Here is a 24,304-nt window from a genome sequence, read left to right on the forward strand (position 1 = left end):
TTAGCCATGTTGGTAGTTTGAAGGAGAACTCCTACTGTTTAGAGACGATGCTTGAATGTCTACAATTCATTTGGAGTGCTTCCAACTTGGAAAAGACATGGGCCATATAACCTGGTGGATCATGACTGGGATTGTAGTGGAGTACTAGTCAAATGTGCAACTTTTCGAAAAGTTGCCCTGCCTATACAAGTAGTACACTTCTAAGCCTAATTTTCACTGGCAATGATGTGCATTGTCGGTTCTCACATATGTGGTTTTCTTTAACCACTTCCTAACCAAATATATTCATTGGGGTTTAAGGTCCTTTCCTACAAGGACCCGGGCTATATAACAGCTGTGTACAGCCCAGTCTACTACGTAGTTGAGGAAATGGACTGGGAAAATGTTCGGCTTTTCATTGTCGAATGGTGTTGCAATGATTTAAATGTATTTGCAACACTGCTAAAGTTAAAATGTGCAGTTCCCTCAATGTGCCTTAACTCGTACAGCTATAGTATGCCTACAGTAGGTTAATCCTTTGTATTCCCAGTCCAGCCAGCCAATGTATACTTGCAGCTATAATTAATCCTGTTGGTGTATTAAGGCCATTGTAGATGGGCATTCACATCTTTTTGCTTTCAATTGGATGAGATTGGCCCAGTACAGGTCTGTGGTTACAAGTGTTGGAAGTGTATGGATTCAGTTTTTTTTTAAACGAAAAATAAAGAGAAATCATGGCTTTTAAAGTCTGCCTTGAATTAGATTGTCGGATATAGGAACGTGCAGCATGCTGTAGACAAATGCAACGTTCCTGACAGATCAATGGACGCTTTAAGTGTTCAGAAATGTACTAGATGTCGTCATCTTGACATACTATGAATACCAAATTGATGACCCTTGTAGTGTTTGATCTGCATTGTCATGGAATCCGTTACTTGGACCACACTCTAACCCTCGGAACTGTCTAACCTGCATCCTGGGTGGGGTTCAGTAATTCTGATAATGTTTGCTCCTGCATGCCTGCTTTTGTATGGCTCGTCTGTTTCAACCCTCTTAATCTTAATTGCAACTCTAATTCCACCTGGCTCTGCACCCTTTTTCACTTCCCTGTGGCTGTTCTTATGGAAAATCAGTCCTTCAGGAAATTGTTGCTAACTTCACTGCTTTACTGTTTTTTAAAAATGTTGGGCAATTCACTTTTCTGTAGAAACCCTTTTAATAGGACTCTAGGATGCCTAATGTTCAATGACGAGTGTAGGTAGTCTGTCAACCCAAAAAATATAGAACTAGTTGTAACGGTCCATGTGTTTTTTTTTTTGTTTTTTTGTTTCAAGTTGGCTTCAAAGAATAGTGTTAACTGTATTCATAGTTCCTCGAGTATAGCTTGTCTGTTTTCTTACCCCCTCAAAAATCAACATCTAGCAAATAATGGCCCATTTTTAGTAACAAAATATCCCAGACCCTTTTAGGAAACGAAGCTGCCCTGTAAGAATTTTGACTTGTTGCTTGGGTCTTTTAGCACACATCCTCTGTCATCATAAGGTCACATCTTCCACCTCCTAAACTTGAACTCTTTTTGTTTTAAAGAAAGTAGAATTATTTGCAACTTCCTGACGATACGATGTGACTGACAAGCTTCCTTAATAACAAGTGTTTAAAATGTGCAAAGGTCTGTCTGGCTACAGGATGCCCTCTAAACAGCTCATCAGGAAAACACTTTAAGCAATTGTGATTAGCAAATCATACATAAATACCCAAATCTTGCATCTCTAGGGTTCAGCACAGTATTTCAAATAGGTTTTCTTGGATGTTGACCTATAAAAATATGTGCAGAGCGTAAATTCTTTTATTGGCCAAGACTTTCCTAGGTTTATACATTAATGAGGATTTTGATGGGCGACTTCTTGCGTGATGTGATTTTTATGCATAAATATTTCCTGAGAACTGAACCTCCATGAGAACAGGGGGGTACCTGGCTGTGATTGCTGATGGGTTTGGTTCCTGCATGATTTTACAAATGCTGTTCTTTCTACAACCTGACTTGGATTCCTCTTGCCCCAACCCCCCCCCCTCCTCCCTTTATCTTGATTCTATTTAGGTGCCGGCGTCGGACCCACAATCCAAATTGGCGAGGAGACTGTAATCACAGTTGATGCCAAGGCAGCTGGCAAGGGTAAAGTGACATGTACTGTGTGCACACCAGACGGCACTGAGGTAGATGTGGATGTAGTAGAAAATGAAGATGGAACCTTTGACATTTTCTACACTGCTCCTCAGCCTGGCAAATACGTGATCTGTGTGCGCTTTGGAGGGGAACACATCCCAAACAGCCCTTTCCAGGTTACGGTAAGTGAGCAGCATGCAGTGATGACCTTTCAGTAATGAGTGCTTCTGTTCACTATTTACAAAAGTTTGGCTAACTTCTCCATATGGTCTTGTATTGATTTGATGGCTATACCGGAAAAGATGCCTGCATCACTGCAAATACCATGCATAAGCTTTATAATCATGATCGGGTGCTAATAGTTTCAATCTTGGTCAGGACGTTCAAGATTAAAATTACTTGAGGCTTGCTTGTTTTGATCTGTTATTTTAGACTAGAACTATAAAGCCCAAGTCGACTATCTTTAAGCTTTATAAATTCCTGCTTCTGTCACTCTGTATTCCTATAAGGAAGTCGTGCAGTCCACCACCTCTACCCTATGTTGAGCAGTTGGATACTATTAAAAGGCAATAAGGCCCCCTGAGTGCCTTGGCTTATTTTCAATTTTGTAGCCAAACTGGGGTAATATGCAATTTTGTGTTGCTTCATTCACATAGCATTAAAAAAAATTGAAGGGTTTATTTAATTTCTTTATTCTAATCTGGAAATTCCAGCATTGAAGACTACTTGGGATTTTTTTTTTTGTACTTGAGGACTTGGAAGAGTTGCCATAACTCACCCAGTTTGTATTTTGCTGGCATGTCCCACATCAGACTCTGTCCTAATAAAGCATTACAATTTTTTTTTTTTTTTTAGAAACTTGCCTTCATTGTATGTTGAGGGAAACTTTCAGTCCTTGCCCTATATGTGGGAAAAACTCACGTTGGACTGGTTTAGAAATGGTTGCAGTCTGCCATGACTCCTAAGAAACCTCTACAAACTAAAATATTGGATAGGCTGTGGAAACGCATAATGAACATAGTAAGGTCTTCTAAAAGGTGGAAATACACTTAAAGCAGAGAAACGTGCTTGGTAAAACATTTACAGCAGTCCAAAAAAGCTCCTATTATGTAGAGCTATAGGCAAAATTTACATATTAAAATAGATCGAAGGTTGTAACCCTTTTTTTTTTTTTTTTTTGTCTTCCATGTTCTGTTGAGATTTCTCCATTGGAAAATATCCCCATTTTTCTGGGAACAACCCAAAAATTGGGATATTCTTTCATGTTCGATAATGGTAAACGGGACAGAGGGAGAATCTCTAATGGAGGCACAGACGGCAGTAAAAAAACTGTTTCAATCTCTCCACTTTTATTCTGAACTAAAACAAGGTGTTGCTATTTAAGATGGTTTTGTTCTTTCTCCAATGCTTGAAACGTGTTTAAGGCATGTCTAGAACTGTTAAGTTTTCTTAAACTGTTCCATAGGTCTATATGCCATCCTCGTATCTTGCTCTCCAAGTTGTACAATGACTCAAACTAACATGTGCTCTACACCTCCCCAACGCAGGCTCTGGACGGCGAGCAAATGATGCCTCAGCAGATGGTTCAGCAGCAGTTACCCCCAACTTACGCATACCCGGGCATGCAGCAACCCTGGGTACCCATCCTTTAACAGTAACTGTATCATTAATGGAAATTAAAAACCCGGAGATGGGAAGAAATTCTGGAATTTAGCATTCATGCACACTAGCTACCCTCTGCTGTGCTCATCTTCACTCATTTGGCATTAAACTCCATCCAAGCATAGTTATGTTATAGGGTGCAACCCTAGGTGATTTATTTTCTCCATTGTGATTTTTTTGTTTGTACTCCTTCCCTTGTTGCTCTCTATATATTCAGTAGATCCTCAATTGATATTAAAATGCTAATACACCCTAATTGAGCGCAGGAGGTGGGCAAAAGGGAATCGGAATGGAGTACAAATTTTTACCCAAGTTCCCGAACTTTGTTTTGGATGGAGTTCTTAAATTTTGGGGTAGTTTAAGTCTGCTTACAAATTGTGCCACCCAAAGAGTTCCTTATAGTACAGAGCTAATGGTTCTCTACCAGGACGGCTGCTAAAATGTTTGTTTGCACTTATATTTGTTTGCACTGGTAATTTTTTTGCATGTGCCATTGTTGCTCAAACTACACTAAGATGCCTTGTGTATACACTGCACCAGCTTCCAGACGGCTCTGCTTGGGAACTAATGCATCCAGATCAGTGAAACAATTGTCAATCTAGTTTATTGTCCTAATGTGGCTTCATGAAGGGCTGGTAGCCTGCCACCCAAGCAGAGCTGCTTGTATGTCTGTATTTGAGACCTCTCTGCCTTATTTGTAGGGCTGGTAGTAGATCGGAGTTAGTGGGGTAGTTTAGTGGTAATGCTTTCTCTTCAACTGTGCTTCTGCTGTGTCCAACACCAGACAAATTCCAGAGTTTCATCCCTTGCTCCTAATGTCCCAGAGATGGCCTTTCCGTCAACCTTAAAATTTTGGGAAGGGGGGGTGGCATGTTGCTGGGATCATACTTCTGTCCGCTCTATATATTCCAGATGTCCTCCATATCTTCACATCCTTTTCTTGCTACCAACATCTCCTTCCCATTAAGTCCTCCCGTCTGTCAGATTTCCAGCCAGCCATCTCGTGTGGGTGGCTGGAAGGCATTTGCCTCTTTATTACTTTGTTTCATCAATTTTCCATGTGTTCAGTGATGTCTAATGGTCTCTTGCAGAAATCATATTTCCAGGTTTGCCAAGTTCCTTTGGATAAACTAACTGCAAAGACTTCCATAGTTATGTTTTATCAGTTTCTGACCGAACTTTGTTGCTGGTTTTTAACGAGACTTGACTAGAGACCTCCATGTATGAGCTTTGTTTATCAGAACAGAAACGCTTGTCCCAGGGTTCAGCTAATCCAGTGAGTGTTCATTGTAGGCCTTACCAGAGGAAGTGTGAAACATGGCTACAGCACCCTTCAGGTTCCAGACTTCACACTGTCAACCCACAATAATTGACTAGTTACGTGGCACTTCATAAAACTTTGGCTAGGCATCTGTGCTAGACGGGTTTGGCCTTTGCTTTGGTAGTCTGTGTGGCGAGGGAGCAGTAAGTCTATTCAGGAACGACATAGCTGAGGGCTAGTGATTGGGAACAAACTGCATCATAGGAAGAACACCCCCCCCCCCTTCCTTCTGGAGAAATGGTATACAGCGTTCAGGGTGTTTTCTTTACCCACTCTGTCACTTTACCGTGAATTTCGAAGTTGAGTGTATTTACTACAGCTATTTTTTGTTGGATGCACTTTACCCAGCATGATTTTGTTTTGGCAGTCTGCGTGAACCAGCATCAGAGTTCGGTTTTCTTTGTCTCCATGATGGCATGGCCTCCATCTTCTGTGTCCTGTCCTTATTCAGAATTCTCCTGAATGGTGTGCTTCTTTTGTTTAGGCTACAGACCGCCCTGTTATGGGTGTGAATGGACTGGATGTTGCAGGGCTAAGGCCTTTTGATCTGGTTATTCCTTTTACCATTAAGAAAGGGGAGATCACAGGTACAAGTATATTCCAGTAATGTGCTTCCTTTACACATTGCCTATTATACAGATTTTAATGCTTCTTGTGTTTCAATGTAGGTGAAGTCCGTATGCCCTCTGGGAAGGTGGCAAAGCCTGATATCACTGACAACAAAGATGGAACAGTCACTGTAAGATATGCTCCTACTGAAGCTGGCCTTCATGAGATGGACATAAAGTATGATGGCCTTCACATCCCAGGTAGGTTAAACCTATTTGTTGGGATGGTGGGTTGCAGACCGTAGTCAAAGCAATCAGCAGGTTGCAGGCAGTAGCCCAAGAGGTCAGACGTATTTTCTAGTTCTCTTCCCCAGGCTCTATGGCTTGAGAACTCAGTAAACGGTAGCCCTACGTTTTGCAGCCTCTGTTCACATTTCCCTGCAGATTTTTCAGTTTATGTCCTGTAGACAGGGAAGTGAGGAAAAAATCTCCTAACGGTTGTCACGGAACAGGTGCCACATGGAAGATTTCCCCTTATTCGTATGTTTCAAACTTTAGAATTTCCAATTGCTTTCAGACCTACTGAAAAATGGTCATAATGGGGGTGCACAGCCTGTAATTGACCAGATATTTAATTCTTCCCTACTCTAGCCACAAAGGCTGTGGATACACTTTAATCACCGTGTACCAAGATTAAAGCAGAAATTCACCTTTTATAATGGGGAAATTCTTCTTGGGATTCTCAAGCCCCCCACCAAACTTTTGTCACTTTATATTATGTGGTAGCCGGTATTAATGATATAAACAAGACCAAGGAAAGATCCAAGCTTTACTCACCAGCCCGCTATCAACCTATCTCACAGTATGCGTTAAAACAGGGGTTTAGTCTGCACACATTTGCAAATACATGCGAAAGACACAGCTTATGAGAGACTCCACAATGGAAGCACATGTGTTCTGATAGGTGGAGGTCAGCTGGTATCTATTACTGGCAGGTACCCACTCCCATTTCTTCTGGAATCGCCTAGGTGATCCCAGCAGGGCTCTGTCACCAAAAGATCACACTGTAGAGCTGGATCTATTGCCCAGTGTGTTTGACACAAGGCTACAAGTGTTGCTAGCATTAACTACCAAGTCCTTGCCTGTCAAATTCTGGATGTACTTATGCACTGCCCATAGGGTAATCAACAAACATGGCTGTATGAATGAGTCTGCCATGCTGAATTATAGGAGCTACAGTAGCTAACTGATCTTGGAAATTACATGCTGGTTTAGCTCCTAGTATGTCAGGACTGTGTGGTGGGCGAGATGGGTTACGTTTTTTCTAGAGGTACACCTTTTTATGTACAACGCATTAGGAACTCTTATGGGGTTTGCTGGCATGTATATAAACAAACATGTTGCGTTTGGTTGTATTTTAATAAAAAATAATTTTGATTCCAGGAAGCCCATTGCAGTTTTATGTGGATTATGTCAACAGTGGCCATGTCACTGCCTATGGCCCAGGATTGATTCATGGCACAGTGAATAAACCCGCTGTATTTACAGTGAACACTAAGGATGCTGGTGAAGGTGAGTAGGTGCATGGTTGAGTAAACGACCAAATTCTAACTTAAATCTTCTGCATTAACCTGACCAATTTGTCATTTAGGTGGCCTTTCACTGGCCATTGAGGGTCCTTCTAAAGCGGAGATTAGCTGTACAGATAACCAAGATGGAACATGTAGTGTGTCTTATTTTCCTGTCCTTCCGGGAGACTACAACATCCTTGTCAAGTACAACAACAAGCATATTCCCGGCAGTCCATTCGTTGCCAAAATTACCGGTGAGATCCTCCCTCTAATCGTGCACAGAATACAAGCACTTTCTCCAGGGTAACAATCCATTCAGAACAGCAGTACAGACTAGAATGATAAATGGACTGCAGCTTAGCAGGGATAATGGGGAATGCCATTTCTATAGGTGGAAACCATAACTTGACCCTTTTTCACATCGTACTGCTAATTTCCTACAGTCCTTGTAGTCGTCTCCTGTCTACATGCACTCCAGGGGTGGTCATGACTACATAAGGCATTAAACAGCTGCTTGTCTCCATTGACTGTCAGGGTGACCATGCATGAGTACAGTTTGCCGATGGAGACATTGCCACCCTGTAACATTAGGTGCCTGAAACAGGAACGTTATATTAAACTACTTATAGTTTAAAGCAGATCTTCGCTCTGTCCACCCTGCTTCATCAAAATGGCTCTACTTCTATTCTGCCCCTGATCAGTCCTGTGCTTTCATTTTTAGTCAAACTGCCGGGGGTGGACTTTGCCCCAGTGGGAGTAAATCATGGCCAATCTTTCATATTTGAGGGGGTGGTTAAGGCTTGTGCCATTGAGATGGTGTCCCATTGTTGTGGCAGCAATTATGCCATATTGGTGTCAAAGGCAGGAAAAATTACTCAGGGGCTGGATAAAAGCAAGCAAAGGGCCACATCATGTCCCATGGCCACAGTTTGGAGAACACTGGTCTACACTGAGTATTGTATAATAAATGCATTTTAAAATTGAATAGATTCCAATAGCTACTATCTCATTGGGCACTGATTACACATTTGGTGTGAGGGGGATTTAAGGGGGCAAGTGACAAGTCGTGGACCTGTTGCCAGTAAAGGAAAACCTCGATGGAATAGAATGGTGTGCAGTGGATATATGGAATGGTTAGGAAAATCAGGACTGGGAGTGTCTGCTTTCAGTAGCACAAGAGGTTTAAGATTTCTAAACATTTTGACAATTGTGCACTGTGTGCTTCAAACGCTTGGCATGTTCTGTATTTTAAGTATTCTATGTATGATTTCCCAGGTGATGACACAATGCGCATGTCTCAGCTGAAAGTTGGGTCTACTGCTGATATCCCTCTGAACATCACAGAAACTGATTTGAGCCAGCTAACGGCCACAGTGACTTCTCCCTCAGGCAGAGAAGAGCCTTGTCACCTCAAGAGACTCCGCAATGGACACATTGGTGAGACCTACATTTTGTTGACCTCGCAAACGCACATCGGTTGCCATGCATTCAAGAATATGCAAGGCCATCATTTCATGTTCCTGATGTAACATGTACTTGTATGAAAATTGTATCCTTCTGCATAAGAACTGGACTGGCTCGGTGTGATCTCCTGAGCAACACACTCTCAGACTTTTTTCAGTCCATATAAAACACATAGCATTGTGATGGGTTTTATATTCTAGCAGCAATACACCAAGATGGCTGTAGTCATGACAATATGCTGTCCTGTCTTAAATTGTATTTTCTATTTTTATCCTGCAGGTATCTCATTTGTGCCCAAGGAGACTGGAGAGCACATAGTCAGCATTAAGAAGCATGGGCAGCATATCCCCAACAGTCCCATCACTGTGATGATCAGCCAGTCAGAGATTGGTGATGCCAGTCGGGTGGTGGTCTCTGGCCAGGGTCTGACTGAAGGGAGGACTTTTGAACCAGCAGAGTTCATCATTGACACAAGAGAAGCAGGTGAGGGTAGACTTGGCACTTCAGTTTCCGTACCTTTTTAATCCCTAAAGAATTTGAATGAAATTGAAAAGCAGGATTCCACTTTAAAATGAGTAATCTGCTAAATAAATGTGCCCCTTGTAAGTTTAGCACCCAATATGCAGTCTAGGACCTGGCATCTTTGAAGAAAATAGTACTGAGGGGCATGGAGGCTGCTTGGTGCTAAATTCCTTTAAAAATGCTTGATGCCTTGTACACACGATCGGTTTTCCCGGCGGTAAAAAGTCCATCGAGAAAACCAAGGGGAAAGCAGAGAAGCTGCTCTCTGCAGCTTTCTCCCCCTACACACAGCCAGTTTTCCTGGCAGGAAAACTGCCATGAGATCTTTTGGCCGGGAAACTCTGCCATGTGTATGCTCCGCCACAGTGTTTCCCATAGGAAAACTGCCGGGAAAAAGACCGCCGGGAATCGCAGCAGGAAAAAACATGTTCTCACTAAACCCCCCCCCCATGGAGCATACACCCGGCCAGTTTTCCTAAACTATACAAACTATGAATGGCTTCACCTGCAACATATTTGATTCACGGCAGTAACTTGAAAGATATTTGAAATGGCCAGGAACTAAAATTGAATTTGTTAAATAGGAAATCTGTCATATTGGCTGTTGAAAAATATTCTTTGCCAGCTTTCAGAATATTGGATGCAAGTGCTTCATTTAGGTAGAACTGGGTTTACATGCTCAATGGTAAAGTTAAATATGTGCCAAATGTTATAATTACATTATTAGTAAAGCTTTATACCAGGGGGTCTTCAAGCTTTTTAAACCATGGGGGTCATTTTAGTGTCCTTCAGGTAGGTCAGACTGTAGTCAACAGGAGTATATCGTCCTGGCATCGGTGTGGGTAAAACACGCCCCATAGTTTGTGTGGCAGGAGGAATAATGCCTTGTATCATTGATAGGGATGGTGCCCCAAGGGTCAGATAAAGGCAGGCAAAGGGCCACAGTTGGGAGACCACTTTTTATAGTTACATTAAACACTTGTAAAAATCCTAGTATCCCTTAAATGAAAACCTGTCTAGAAAAAAATACAGATGGGAAGATCTTTTCAGTTGCCTGTTATATAAAATGGGCAATTTAAAATTGTGAAATGCAAGAAACCTATGACTGACTATCCTAATATATTGATGATTGGCAGATGTTGCACCGCTTTGTATCGAAGCATATAGGACCCAAAGTAGTAGACTTCAGGCCGCTATCTAAGGGAAGGGGAGCAGGGGGATATCTTGCTATAGACCCGGGGAGGTAGCACTGGCACCAGAGTAGCTCTTGCATGTAAATGAATATAGGAGCGCACAAAAACTGTAGTGGTTATGTGCTTGACATATGGTCCTTGGTGTTTTTTTGGGATGGAACCTTTTCATAATCCTGTCATCTGACCAATGAAGCATTTAATACCTTTCTTATATAGGAGTTTTAGGTGTACTAGCAAAAGACGTTTCTGACACATTGCAAAGACTGCCTGCTTAGTCAGGAGCCAATGTTGGTGTGATTTTGATAGCTGATATTTGTTTCTGAGAATGCTACAAGCTCTAGTTTGTGCTGATCCATTTGACTGTTGCAGGATATGGTGGCCTCAGTCTGTCTATTGAAGGGCCCAGCAAAGTTGATATTAACACTGAGGATCTGGAAGACGGCACCTGCAAAGTTACCTACTGCCCAACCGAGCCTGGAAACTACATCATCAATATAAAGTTTGCTGATCAGCATGTGCCAGGTATTTTACTTTGTTGAATGTATCTTATGTAAAAGTATCCCTCAATGTTAACAAGACAAACAAATGGTTTAAAATGTAATATATACGTTTTAATTTTAGTTTTTGATTTTTATTCTGTGCAAGACCTTAAGAGCTGAAATCGATGCAGAAGGAAAGTCGAGAGCAAAAGGAAATCCTGGGGGAGGGAAGCAGTATCAGACAGCAATAGGGGGGGGGGATATCTGATAACATAGTCCCTGTCGGAGCCATCTTTGTTACGCTGTAAAGATGGCAGTTTCTTTCACAGATCCGATAAGTCCTGAAGAGGGACTCATCCAGTTTTAAAAGCCTTTGGTCAGACTTTGAATATTTTGTGACATTACAGGTCATTGTGTTAGACTAACTTTTCCATTGTTGGCTGGTTTTGTTTTGCAGGCAGTCCATTCTGTGTCAAAGTGACGGGTGAAGGAAGGATGAAGGAGAGCATCACCCGCAGGAGAACGGCACCATCTGTTGCCAACATTGGTAGTCAGTGTGACCTCAGTCTGAAAATACCTGGTAAGCAGACAGAACAATGTCAAAACTTTTGGTGTATGCGCCATGCAGTCATAACCTAAATCCTGTTCCTGGCAAATATTGGGGTCAACATAGTTTCCCTCCCCCCCATTTAATTCTTGTAAATGTATGCAATGGGCCATAAGTCAGGAGCAGCAATATGTCCCATGTGATGAAGTGTTTTGCTGCTTCTATTCTGGCATTGTACATTCAGCTGCATTTTACAAAGTGATGAAAAAAAAACTAATATTTTGCAGATGCTAATCCTGATGATACTTGGTTAACGGTAAAATAAAGTATGATGTCTGGGTGTAATTCTGCCCCTATAAATGGAACAGTGCACTATATGGTTGCCAGCTGGAGTGGGTTTTTTATATGCATATGTAGAATGCTGCCCGTGCACACGCAGATTGGAAAAGTATTCAAAGATGCAACTTTAAAGTTCCCACGTGGGACTCTCCAACCCCAGATTTTATTTCCTTTTTTTTTCTTCCAAAGAAGCTGTTAGATTAAATGGAACATTCATATAATCGCACAAGTAGGTTGGACTTGTGGTGTGTGTGTGGGGTGTTTTTTTTTTTTTTTTACCTACGATGTAGCTATGAAGGGAAGTTGACATTAACCAGTTATGCGGCTTTGTGATTGTGACTCTGCTTTCAGTCTGAACTAGGACAGAGAAATATTGCAAAATGTTATATATATATATTCACAAAATTGGTTCATGGAGAACCATTAAACCTTAACATTTATTTTTCTTTTCAGAAATCAGCATCCATGACATGACTGCCCAGGTCACAAGTCCATCTGGCAAGATTCACGATGCAGAAATCATGGAGGGCGAGAACAACACCTACTGTATCCGATTTGTTCCAAAGGAGATGGGAGTTCACACAGTCAGTGTAAAGTACAAGGGCCAGCATGTCCCAGGCAGTCCCTTCCAGTTCACTGTAGGGCCTCTGGGTGAAGGAGGAGCACACAAGGTGCGAGCTGGTGGCCCTGGATTGGAGAGAGCAGAGGTTGGAACCCCAGGTATGCAGCACATTTGGTCTAATGCATCATGTATGTATTGCACAATAACCTAGATATGGACTGTGCTCAGTGACCATGTATTTGCATGCATTTTTAAATATGAATATCTGTTAATTCATAACTGCTCCTTACAAAAACTGGTCAAATACTGGTCTCTGTGGAACCACTCATTTGTTGCGGTTCAACCTTGGAGCTGCAAACAAGAACAGCCAGTCGGCATTTACTGAACTTTTCCAAACTGAAATCTAGTTGCAGGCGTTCACTACTTTGCACTGTTTGATAAGTTGGCAACAATTGCAAGCATTAAAAGTTAATGAAGCGGTTTTAAAATGCTAGGCACTGACAGCCAAATTGGGTTTCGTCTTCTTCGTCTTCTTCTTCTTCTTCGTCTTCTTCTTCGTCTTCTTCTTCGTCCTTCTTCTTCGTCCTTCGTCCTTCGTCCTTCGTCTTCGTCTTCGTCCTTCGTCTTCGTCCTTCGTCTTCGTCCGTCTTCGTCTTCGTCTTCTTTTTCTTTTTCTTCCTCTTAAACCAAACTGTCAAGCCTTCAGGTGGCCTATGGCACAGGATCCTGACAATTGAAGGTCAGAGTCTAAGATTGTACCTCCCTTGACTGTATAAAAGGCTTTAGCATCTTAAAAACAAAATGGTCCCAAAACTGGGTTCACACTGCTCTGCTTCATCTGTAGGCTTGTGCAAGTCCGATGCAATGTAAACTGGTATCAAGAGGGGTGTGTTTTTTTTTTTTTTTTTTCTCTGTGAAACCTTTGGAATTGCTTTCTAGTCCATTTACAGCAGCCCTTGCCACAAGGGAGAAAGGGGGTGGGCTTTGATATCTAGAGATATTGGAGTAAATTGGGGCTCAATCAATTTTGTGAATGTTGGACTTCTATCTAAATGTGTTGCTAGTCCTCGTTGGTCACATGTACATTTTTTGCAGCGGAGTTCAGTATTTGGACACGAGAAGCCGGTGCTGGAGGTCTCTCCATTGCTGTGGAAGGACCCAGCAAAGCTGAAATTGCATTTGAAGACAGAAAAGATGGATCTTGTGGAGTGTCCTATATCGTGCAGGAGCCAGGTATTACTCTGAAAACATTGTACATCATACACATCCATCTGTATTAAAATTGACTGCAAATGGTAACGTAATTGAAAGTTAGGACTTGCAAGACTCTATGAAATGTGTGATTTACAATTCATGTGCAGGTCAAGGCATGCTCATAAATTGCTACCCCTCTGTTTACACCTTGCAGACAGATTGGAAAGTAACTTGCTCAATGTGCTTTTTTGTTTTCCAGGAGATTATGAAGTTTCTGTCAAGTTTAATGATGAACACATCCCGGACAGCCCGTTTGTGGTTCCAGTGGGCTCCACGTCAGATGATGCTCGCCGACTCACTGTTTCTAGTCTTCAGGTGAGGCACTGGGAAAAACCTCAGCCCTTGATGATTGGGCAGAGAAATTGCCTCCTGAGCAGCTGTCATACTGATGCCCTCTTAGCAGTTGGATTACATGGAGTTGGGGGCTTTTGTTGGCAGGTCTTGAGGTGGCCTGCCCAAGACTTTCTTCCATAAACCTCTAATTGCAGTAGGTGCTTTGCAAGGACCATTCCTCCTAAACTTCAACATTGGTGCTACTATGTAGTAACCACAGGGGTTCGTCCCTTCCTTGGAACCCTTTATATGAACAGGATCCTTGAGCTGGTGACTCGGTAGCCTTGAAGGGCTCTTTAATTTTGGATTAAATGCCTCTCAAACTACAGTATTGACAAGCTTGGCTGCTTGCATTTGCAGCACTGAGTTTGTGACTCCTGACTAAACCCTTAGTGAAGAAGCAGAAAAAAACACTAAAAACGCAGCCAAGTAAAAGCCGATTGGTTTCTGCTTCAATCTGAAGGAAGAGTACTTCAGAATTGTTTCATAAGCCCATTTGACCAAGTTCTCTAAAGTGTTTCCACTTGAGGTGGGGTATTGATGAAAAAAAGCTCTTGACAGTAGTTCAGATAAGTTGGAGAAGGTGCTAAAGGTAATATTCCTAAAACCAATGGGTAACATTAGCAGCTTCTCCCTAACAACCAATACAGCAAACATGCAGGTAATTTTAAATACGAGCTCAGGCTTCAAAGCCCCTTGCTCTTCTGTGGATGTTAATGAGGTGGGGGATTTAAATTGCTGAGCAGCACACTTATTTTGTAAGGGGAATTCTATTTTGGAAACTGTCAGATTACAAATGGGAGCTTTAAGGACTTGTGCAGGTATTTCATCAAATTGGGCAAACCGTCAGCATTGGCAACGAAAGTGACATTCTGTCGCCGCCATCTTGCTACACCCCACACTCTAAGGATGCTCTGAGAAGGGGGGGAAAGCGGACATCTTGTTACTCCCACAGTAGTTTTTGCATTTTACACTTGTTTTTAACAGGGAAGTGACTTTATAGTGAAATACTGTACTTTGAATTATGTCTGACTGTTATGATGTTGAATTTATCTAATTTAATCTAACCAGACAGACTTCCAAGTACTGAATTTCAGTATATAAACTCGCTTTGCTGTTAGATAGAAGTGTAAAATGCAAAACTCTGGTGGTTGTAACAAGATGTCTGCGTTCACCTTCTCAGAATCCTTACTATGGATGAGTGCGGGGTGTAGCAAGATGGTGGTGCCAATTCTGCTGGGTCTCAATATCTGACGAAACTTGGGCTTTATGATAGTCGGCTTAATCCTTTTATCAGTACTTGGTAGGTGACCAACCAGTATCTGCATATTTTGGTGTCTCCACACTTTAGATGCATAATGTACTGGCTGGGTCACTTTCCAGTTGCGATGAGGAGAACACTCGGGGCCCTTTCAGATGTGCGGACCATATGTCCGCTTTTTCATCCATCCGTTTGCGGATGAAAAAGGACATGCATTGGTCCCTATGTGATTGCGGGTGTCAGTGGATAAACATCCGCTGACACCCGTAATCACCCGCCTCCGCAAAGATCCGATTTTGCAGACGGAAGAGTGCCATTTTTTTTATTCTTCCGTCTGCGGATCGGATGAACACGGACACACGGTCCGTGTTCATCCGATCCCCCCCCCCCCCATAGGGGAGAATGGAGAAAAGACATGGCGGTCCCTGCAGTGTGCGGGGACCGCCCTGTCGGCCGCCGGCTCGGCAGTGATCAACGGAGCGATCCCCGCTGAGCTTACGGACACACGGAGGCAGATCATTACTGATCCACCCCATGTGAAAGGGCCCTTAGGAGCTTGAACTTAAAAAAAAAAAAAAAAAAGGTCGGCAGTGGTAGCCTGGCCCCCATATTTCCATCCTGTTGTTTTTTTTTTTTTTTTTTTTTAAGATTTTAGCTCCCCCACCAGCTGACTCAGGAGGCTCTCATGTGTTTTTCTCGTGTCTTTCTTAAAGGCTTCAAACAGGCCCTGACTTCACCATTGTGCCCTTGCCTGCGTTTAAAGGGGGAGAGGATCGAGGAGCTGAACCATGACTGTGGCTTATTGTGACTGGAAGCGCAATCTATTGTCTTGCTTTTCAATTTTTCTCTTCATGCTTGCTTGATCCAATCCATCACTTCATAAACTACACTAGTAACATGGTTGACTGAACAATACCAAATCAACTTCTCAGAATCTGGTCCCTTTTTAAAGTTTGCCTGTTTGAGCACATTAATTAGTGATATTACTTTGGTCTGAAGCATTGATCAGATTGTTTTTCTTAGCTAAAATATGTGTAGGCCTTAAATGTAAACTAGTGTATAGGTTCTAGTCAGTTGACCTTCACAAGGGGCAGACTTGGTGCCTTCAGTTTTAAATGGCAATGTCAAGTTTCTACTTTGCCCCTTATTGACATTCGGATCAGACCCTGAGGTGGTCAGTTCAGTGACCCATTGTTTCTCTGCCCCATTAGCAGAATATACAGTTGGCTGGTGGGCATAACTGCAATTCTAATTCAGTCAAACTATGTAGCCTTGAACCATTTAAACCATGAGCTTCTAAGTCTTGCTTTCCTTGCATAAACAGTATGCCACTGTCGGGTTCTCCTAAAACAAAGTCCTTTCCCTTTTTAAACCAGGCTGGGCCAAGTGAGTATCAAGCCTGTGAATGTTTTGCCTGTCTATCATGTCCAACTTTAATCTGCATTGCTGTTTGTTTTTTTTCCCCTAAACCCTGTAATGTACTTTTAGGAGTCAGGGTTAAAGGTCAACCAACCAGCCTCTTTTGCAGTAAGTCTTAATGGTGCCAAAGGAGTTCTAGATGCCAAAGTTCACAGTCCCTCTGGGGCTTTGGAGGAGTGCTGGGTGACAGAAATCGATGAAGGTGAGCCTATTATGGGTGCATTGATATTGGTGGTACTAAGACTTCAAATTAAATGCTCCTCCTAGTTCTGGACAAGTGGTGATGGTTGAACTTTTTTTTTTTTTATATATCCTCAGACGTGTATTGCCAACTTTAAAAAGCAGGTGGCATGTCTGTAATATGCATAGTTTAGTCAGGGGTTCTTGAACCTTTTTCCAGTTACAAACTCCCAGTCGATTGCCAAATGTATCCCCTTATCACCATGTTGCTGAAATATTCCTATCGCCAATCCTAGTAGGTATGTATGACATTAACCACTTGCCGACCTCCTCATGTAGATATACGTCAGCAGAATGGCTCGGACAGGCACAAGTACGTACCCGTACGTCCTCTGCTTGACGTGGGGGGTCCGATCGGGACCCCCCCCCCCCCCGCTACATGCAGCGGTCGGTAAGCCTCCGGGACGACGGCACGGCTTTTCGTTTATAGCCGTCGCGATCGCTCCCCGGAGCTGAAGAACGGGGCTTCCCTGTGCTTCACTATGGCGGTGCATCGATCGAGTGATCCCTTTTATTAGGGAGACTCGATCGATTATGTCAGTCCTACAGCCACACCCCCCTACAGTAGTAAACGCACACTAAGTGAACACTAAATGTTACAGCGCTCCCTGTGTTAACGCCCAAACTGCAACTGTCATTTTCACAATAAACAATGCAATTTAAATGCATTTTTTGCTGTGAAAATGACAATGGTCCCAAAAATGTGTCAAAATTGTCAAGTGTCCGCCATAATGTCGCAGTCACCAAAAAAATCGCTGATCGCCGACATTAGTAGTAAAAAATAAAATAAAAATGCAATAAAACTATCCCCTATTTTGTAAACGCTAAACATTTTGCGCAAACCAACCGATAAACGATTATTGCGTTTTTTTTACCAAAAATAGGTAGAATACGTATCGGCCTAAACTGAGGGAAATTTTTTTTTTTTATATATATGTTTTTGGGGGATATTTATTATAGCAAAAAGTAAAAAATATTGCACTTTTTTCAAAATTGTCGCTCTATTTTTGTTTATAGCGCAAAAAATAAACCGCAGAGGTGATCAAATACCACCAAAAGAAAGCTCTATTTGTGGGGGGAAAAAAGGACGCCAATTTTGTTTGGGAGCCACGTCGCACGACCGCGCAATTGTCAAAGCGACGCAGTCCCGAACTGTAAAAACCCCTTGGGTCTTTAGGCAGCATATTGGTCCGGGGCTTAAGTGGTTAAAGGATACGTTCACTTATGGCATGGGTTACATGTTCCACCCGTTTTTTTCCCGTAACCTATTCCAGCGTTTGCAGCGAAGTCAATTGATCTTGCTGCTCAGGTCACAGCCTTCCTGTACAAGGTACGAGCAGACTGCTATCCTGAGTCTACAGGAGCTGGACATGGCCCCTGTGATTAGCTAATCCAGGTGCAATGCTTTGAAGGCTGCTTAAAAAAAAATAATGCACTTTATGTGCAAAAAAACTCCTGTAAACGTATCCTTCAAAATTAAAACCATGTTTTTTTGTTTTTCCATCTTTTAAGTGGAATATCCACAAAACAAAAGTTTGTTATTAGTTATTGTTTTGTGCAATTAAAATATGGTGTAGCGTTTTAGTTGACAGTTCTCTCCAACCACACCAATATATCATCTGCCGACATCGGGAAGAGCAGGAAAACCTTTCCTGTTGAGTGGTCTGCTTGTGGATTGGTTAGTGTCCTGATTAACTTTTCTAAAAGTGAAAAAAATAGTTCCATACCTTCATAATTTTGTGCCACATTTTCCCAACGGATAATAACCCCTAGTTCAAATCTTCCTGTGCTTGCAGTTTCTTCTATTTCACAGAAGTAAAATTTTTTTTTTTTATCTTGTAATGGTTGTATATTAGTCTGCTGATTTAATTTCACTACTGTGGCAGCCTTAACAATATGATCATTGGGCTCCCATGTTTTTGTATTCTCTCAGATAAATATGCTGTACGCTTTATTCCTCGTGAGAATGGGCTCTATCTTATCGATGTCAAGTTCAATGGCTCTCACATCCCTGGCAGCCCCTTCAAAATCCGTGTTGGAGATCCTAGCCAGGCTGGTGATCCAGGAATGGTGTCTGCTTATGGTGCAGGATTAGAAGGTGGCACCACAGGTAAGACTTGTTTTAAGTTGCTTTTGTTTCACCCTAAAATGCATCTTCAGGCTGGAGTACTTAAATCAATAAGCAACGGCCCAATTGAGTTCATACTGTAGAATATGTAATTGGGGAACCGTGTCTTCTTGCACATTGCAGTCTTGCTGGCAAATGCCAATTTTGTTTATAACCGGAGGATTAAGAGTTAAGTAGCCAAGAAGTGTCTTGGGTTGCCTTCAAACTATATGCAGGCGCTCCCATCATCACCTCATTGGTTGGAATTCTTTCCAGACCTTGGGCTTACAGCCATGCTCCACGGATATTCAAGTACAGATGTATTAACTGGAGCAAGGGAATTTGGAGAGAAGTGAGGCAACAAGCCATAGTAACACATGGGTTTTCACATTCTACTGGGGCAAAAAATCTGCCACAAGAATTTTACTGATTGGGTGTGCAGCTAATTTTGTCAATTGCAGAATGTTGTGTTTTGGGCATAATTAGCTTGACTTTTTTTTTTTTTTTTTTTTTTGTCCTCCTAGGAAATGCTGCAGAGTTTATCGTCAATACCACAAAGGCAGGTGCTGGGGCCTTGACTGTTACGATTGATGGTCCTTCTAAGGTCAAAATGGATTGCCAGGAGTGTGCAGAGGGCTACAAGGTCACATATACTCCAATGGCTCCTGGAAGCTACCTGATCTCAATAAAGTACGGTGGTCCTTATCACATTGTGGGAAGCCCATTCAAAGCAAAGGTTACTGGTAAGTTCATACTTTCTAAAATGTGCTGAAAATTAAAGCAATGTATTTGAAAAATATGCCTTCAGAACCACTTTAATGCAGGGGATGTATCAAAGTGGCTTGAAAAACTAGTTTTATCTTCATGCATGCTATGCATGAAGATAACAAAAAACTGCAGCAGCCCCTCCAATACCTAAACCCCATCTTGATCCAGCGATGTTGCACACAAATCTCTGCTTTTCGGTACTCTCCCTCATTGGCTGAGAAAGCGGTGGGGTACCTGTTGCAGTCGGTGAGCCAATAAAAAGGAGGGCAGGGCTGAGCCGCGGCTTAATGTCTCTGCTCGGTAGGGTAACCATGTGTCCCGCATTTTGCAGGTCTGTCCTGGGCACCTTCATTCCAGGACAATACAGTGTCCCAGAATGAAACTGACACAGCTCCCCCCCAATCTGATGCCCCCAAAAAAGCTGTCGCATCACTGCTTTACTCACTGACAGTACTTGCCCTGGCCAAAAATGCCTGGAGGCGCACAATCCCCGCCCCCTGCTTGTGATTGGAGAAATCCTAAATCCCACCTGTTGTGTCCAATCACTGTGCTGTGATTCGTTACACCACAAGCTGATTTTTGGGAAGGGGGGTGTCCCTGAATGGTAGTTTGGAAAGGTGGTCACCCTACTCCTCGGGTACCCCCTGTAGCAACACTTGCTGTGGGGACATTTGGCAGAAAGGAGTGGCCAGGAGTGCTGGTGAGGGACCTGAGAGGATCTGGGCTTCTCTGTGCAAAACCGCTGCACAGAGCAGGTAAGTATAACATGCTTGTTTAACTGAAGAAAAATTACTTATAACTTTTTAAGGTAAATGTTCCAGTAATGGTATCACCACCTCATCTACCTATACCTCAGTTGATTCAGCATTGTGCCTGTCTGTAGCGGCTCTCTCCCCTCTACCTGCTCTCATTGGTTACTGAGGTAGTGATGGCCCTTGGCTCCAGCTGCTATCAAATTCTGCGAGAGGGCAGGGCCAAACTCTCCCTGTGTCAGTAGAAGCACACAGCCTGCCAGAGGCGCAAGCCCGCAGGTGTCTTCCTATGGGGGCGCACACTGAGGAGTAGACTAAGGTTCCAGCAGGGGCCTCAGTTTAGGGCCGGGCCGTGCAATGCCATTGCACAAAGCAGGTAAGTATAATGGGTTCGCTTTTATTAACGGCCTTTATAACCACTCTCTAAAAGACTGTTGTGGGAGAAGTGTGTGGGGTGTTTTTTTTTAAACATCTTTGACATTCTCAGGGGTGTGTGGACTATTTGTATATTGGTAATGGGAGTATGGTCCTGGTAAAATATGAGCATGGCTTATTGTCCACCTTTTATAGATTGAGGACAATCTGCATCTGACATTTTGTCTATCCTGCTTTTTTATTTGTATTTGCGTGATTACTTATTTCTGTTGCCGTATCTGTTTCTTCGTCATAGGGCCTCGCTTGGTAACAAGCCACAACCTTCATGAGTCCTCTTCAGTGTTTGTAGACTCTGTCACAAAATCAGAGGCCTTTACACAACAAGGAGCCTTACCTAGAGTGTCATCAGATGCAAGCAAAGTAGTTGCAAAGGGTCTTGGTCTGAACAAAGCCTTTGTTGGTCAGAAGAATTCATTCACGGTAGACTGCAGCAAAGCTGGTAAGTTTGGTCCAGCAGACGTTCAAAAGCCAAGTTCAGTTAAATGGGGAACTGGAAAGTGTATTGGCAAGTTTAGACTTGCTAAATCAAGTTTGCCGAGTTGTGTTTTATGTAAGGTTCTGCAATTTTGGAAAATGGGGGACAGCTATTTACGAATGTCACACTTGTGCTTTTTAACACTTCCATGTCTGCTGTTACACTAAAATGCCCTAAAATGGGGTTGTTCTACAGAAATCCTATTTTTAGTAGCATTTTTTTCGGTATTGGGGAGGCAAATCTCTCCCATCATAAGAATACCTACCAAAGTGTCCTGAATCTACTAGATGCATAAATGCCCACAAGGACTTTTCTTTTGATGAAAAGGGGGAATCCTGAGTAACTTTAATGCTTTCTGAGCCACTGCATGCAAAGGGGTCCACATAACGGCAAGGCTACTTTTCAGTAATGGCAGCCTGTGGTTTTCATTTATTTTATTTATTTTTATTCTATTTTAAGCGTATTTTTGGTTTAATGCATCTGAATTTTTCTTTCCACTTAGGTAACAACATGCTGCTTGTTGGGGTCCATGGACCAAAAACCCCATGTGAAGAGATTGTGGTTAAACATCTTGGAAACCGGTTGTACAATGTTACGTACCTCCTGAAGGACAAGGGTGATTACATCCTGGTGGTCAAATGGGGAGATGAGCACATTCCAGGCAGCCCATACCATGTGTCTGTGCCTTAATCCACCACCCAACATTATCCCCTCGTCCTGACTCCAAACCCCCCTTACCCCTGTGTGCATGTCCGATGTACAGCTGCCCTACTTTCAACCTCCCTATCACAGGGTTTCAGAGGTCACCTCGGGTATGGGGGTCTTGCTTAGCTGGTTCCGAGTTTATGCAATGGCCATATTAACCCCCCCGTGGCACTGAAGGGGCAAAGTGTGAACGGGTGCATTAGGTCATATTGTGAGGGTAGAGGCATGGTCAGTCATGCTGGAGAGCAGCTTTATGGTGAACCTGGCACTTTTTTAAGGAAAAATTCTGTAGTCCTCTTGGAGATAGCTGCTAACAGTCAAGGGCCATCCCCTGCCCTCAAAGGGCTGCTTTGTACAGTATACCATATGCTCCCGTGTGCTACAGTGCCCCCTTGTAATTGTTTACATGTTCTGCCTTACCTTTAAATTGTTGTAAGGGATAAGGGATTTCTTAGATGGCAATAAGGATTTAATGGGAGAGCAGGAGACCTGATGAAGCATCGATTACTAATGTAGCCTTTTAAAACTCCTCCCAAAGTCCCTTGCTAGTATTTTTATATATATTTTTCTAAACCCTTTGGAGTGCTCTAGCGTTTCAGAAGTAAGAGCATTCCAGTAGATGAAAACATTATAAGCAACCACTACCTTTTTAGACTGCAGATCACTAAAGTTGTGCTGGTCCTATTTTTGTCCTTGCCTTTAAGCAGAGAAGATCCCCTCTTTTGCTGGGGTCTGTCTCCCCTCACCCTTCTGTTGATCTGTCTGTCTGTTTTTAATGTTGTCCTGAGATGCTTCATTGGGTTGCTGGCTGGTTCACCTACCAAAGGCCACTCCAATTGGTTTGCTAACCAAATCTTGACTTCACTTTTTTTTTTCCAAAAATAAAGAATTTTTTTTTGTTTTGTGCACGACTACAGTACTTTGCTCTTAATGAATAACAATAAAGTTCTGCTTTTAATCCTCATTTTGTGGTCTTTTATTTTGCACTGTTAAATTCCATGTGTTCATATTGAAATCAAATGACAGCTGTTCCAGGTTTGTGCAGCATGGCATGGTTTACTACTTCTTACAATTCAAGTCTGAGTCAGTTGACGGTGTGTTTGCACCACCAATGTGGCTCTTTATTGTTAAAATACATTTTGAAATGATAACTTGATCTCATGGGGGGGGCAGTTGCATGGAGCACCCGGTCCCATTTACATCTGTCCTGCTGTTGCTAATCGGCATGATCTGACAAAGTGCTTCTGCAGCTGAGTGATCTTTTATGAAAAAAATATCAATGCCCATTTTATAGCAATATAGTAGGGCTCCATGCACACTGAAGCTGATGAACTGCAGTTTATTGGCGTTTTTGGACTTAAAAAAAAAAAGCCCATAAACTGAACTCTGTTGGCCTATGTGCCCATGCCACATGGGCATTTTTTAGGGTTAATGAGCTTTGGAGTTGGCTTTTTTTCTGAACGCCCGATTGTCATCTGGGTATGACCACTGATATAGAAGATGTTACTTTACTAGCAGGGGCAAAGACTGCAATAAAAAAACAAGAATGTTCTAACATCACACTAGTCTTTCCAAAGCTAAATGGTGTCTTTAGATGCACTTTATGGCCAGTTGTCAGCCCAGGCCTGTTAGGAACTACACCGATTAGCCATAACATTATGACCACCCATTCCACATTTTAGCCATAACATTATGACCACCCATTCCACATTTTAGCCATAACATTATGACCACCCATTCCACATTTTAGCCATAACATTATGACCACCCATTCCACGTTTATTGCACTCTCCTTCCCCTCCACTGTGAAACTATCTTCCCTAAGAGGGTACCATCCCGTACGAAACATAAAACGGTACACTGGAATTTGTGGAACTTTACATGTACCCTCTAGTGTTTTAATAAATGAAAAATCACATTGACTAAAAATAAGCCACTCTTGAAAATTGCACATTTTGTTTAAAAAAATAAATAGATTGTTAAAACCAAAGTCGCCAGCTGACTGGCCAGGGTGTTGTCACCCTGGCTAAAAGATCTGGTTTAAAATTTCCAACGTGTTTTGTGGACTAGCCCGCTTTGTCGGGGCCTCTAGACTTTTCAAATTGCTGAAACAAAAAAAATGAATCTGGGTTTTGGTAATAGATGTTAAAGTGTACCTATAAAGTGGCAATATTGATATGAGCCCTGAGAACTAAACAAATGTG

General features: G+C 42.4%; 1 protein-coding gene across 4 annotated transcripts in view; it reads left to right on the top strand.

Moving 5' to 3' along the window:
- The window catches only part of FLNA (filamin A), a 186,012-nt gene extending 162,948 nt beyond the window's left edge, over positions 1-23,064 (top strand). For 2 of the 4 annotated variants that reach the window (XM_040322958.1, XM_040322960.1), the window contains 18 exons: positions 2,078-2,325; positions 3,691-3,780; positions 5,611-5,713; positions 5,795-5,935; positions 7,118-7,246; positions 7,326-7,499; positions 8,521-8,682; positions 8,989-9,192; positions 10,794-10,946; positions 11,361-11,483; positions 12,243-12,509; positions 13,447-13,584; positions 13,805-13,920; positions 16,688-16,820; positions 18,792-18,968; positions 19,490-19,708; positions 21,156-21,359; positions 21,898-23,064. In XM_040322958.1, the coding sequence (XP_040178892.1) occupies positions 2,078-2,325; positions 3,691-3,780; positions 5,611-5,713; positions 5,795-5,935; positions 7,118-7,246; positions 7,326-7,499; positions 8,521-8,682; positions 8,989-9,192; positions 10,794-10,946; positions 11,361-11,483; positions 12,243-12,509; positions 13,447-13,584; positions 13,805-13,920; positions 16,688-16,820; positions 18,792-18,968; positions 19,490-19,708; positions 21,156-21,359; positions 21,898-22,085 (2,969 nt within the window). In that variant the 3' untranslated portion in view covers positions 22,086-23,064. The remainder of the gene's footprint in view (positions 1-2,077; positions 2,326-3,690; positions 3,781-5,610; positions 5,714-5,794; positions 5,936-7,117; positions 7,247-7,325; positions 7,500-8,520; positions 8,683-8,988; positions 9,193-10,793; positions 10,947-11,360; positions 11,484-12,242; positions 12,510-13,446; positions 13,585-13,804; positions 13,921-16,687; positions 16,821-18,791; positions 18,969-19,489; positions 19,709-21,155; positions 21,360-21,897) is intronic. The other 2 variants (XM_040322961.1, XM_040322962.1) reach the window with 1 other exon arrangement.
- The last annotated feature ends 1,240 nt before the right edge of the window (positions 23,065-24,304 follow it).

Source organism: Rana temporaria, chromosome 9 (assembly GCF_905171775.1).
Source record: "Rana temporaria chromosome 9, aRanTem1.1, whole genome shotgun sequence".
Lineage (NCBI taxonomy): Eukaryota > Metazoa > Chordata > Amphibia > Anura > Ranidae > Rana > Rana temporaria.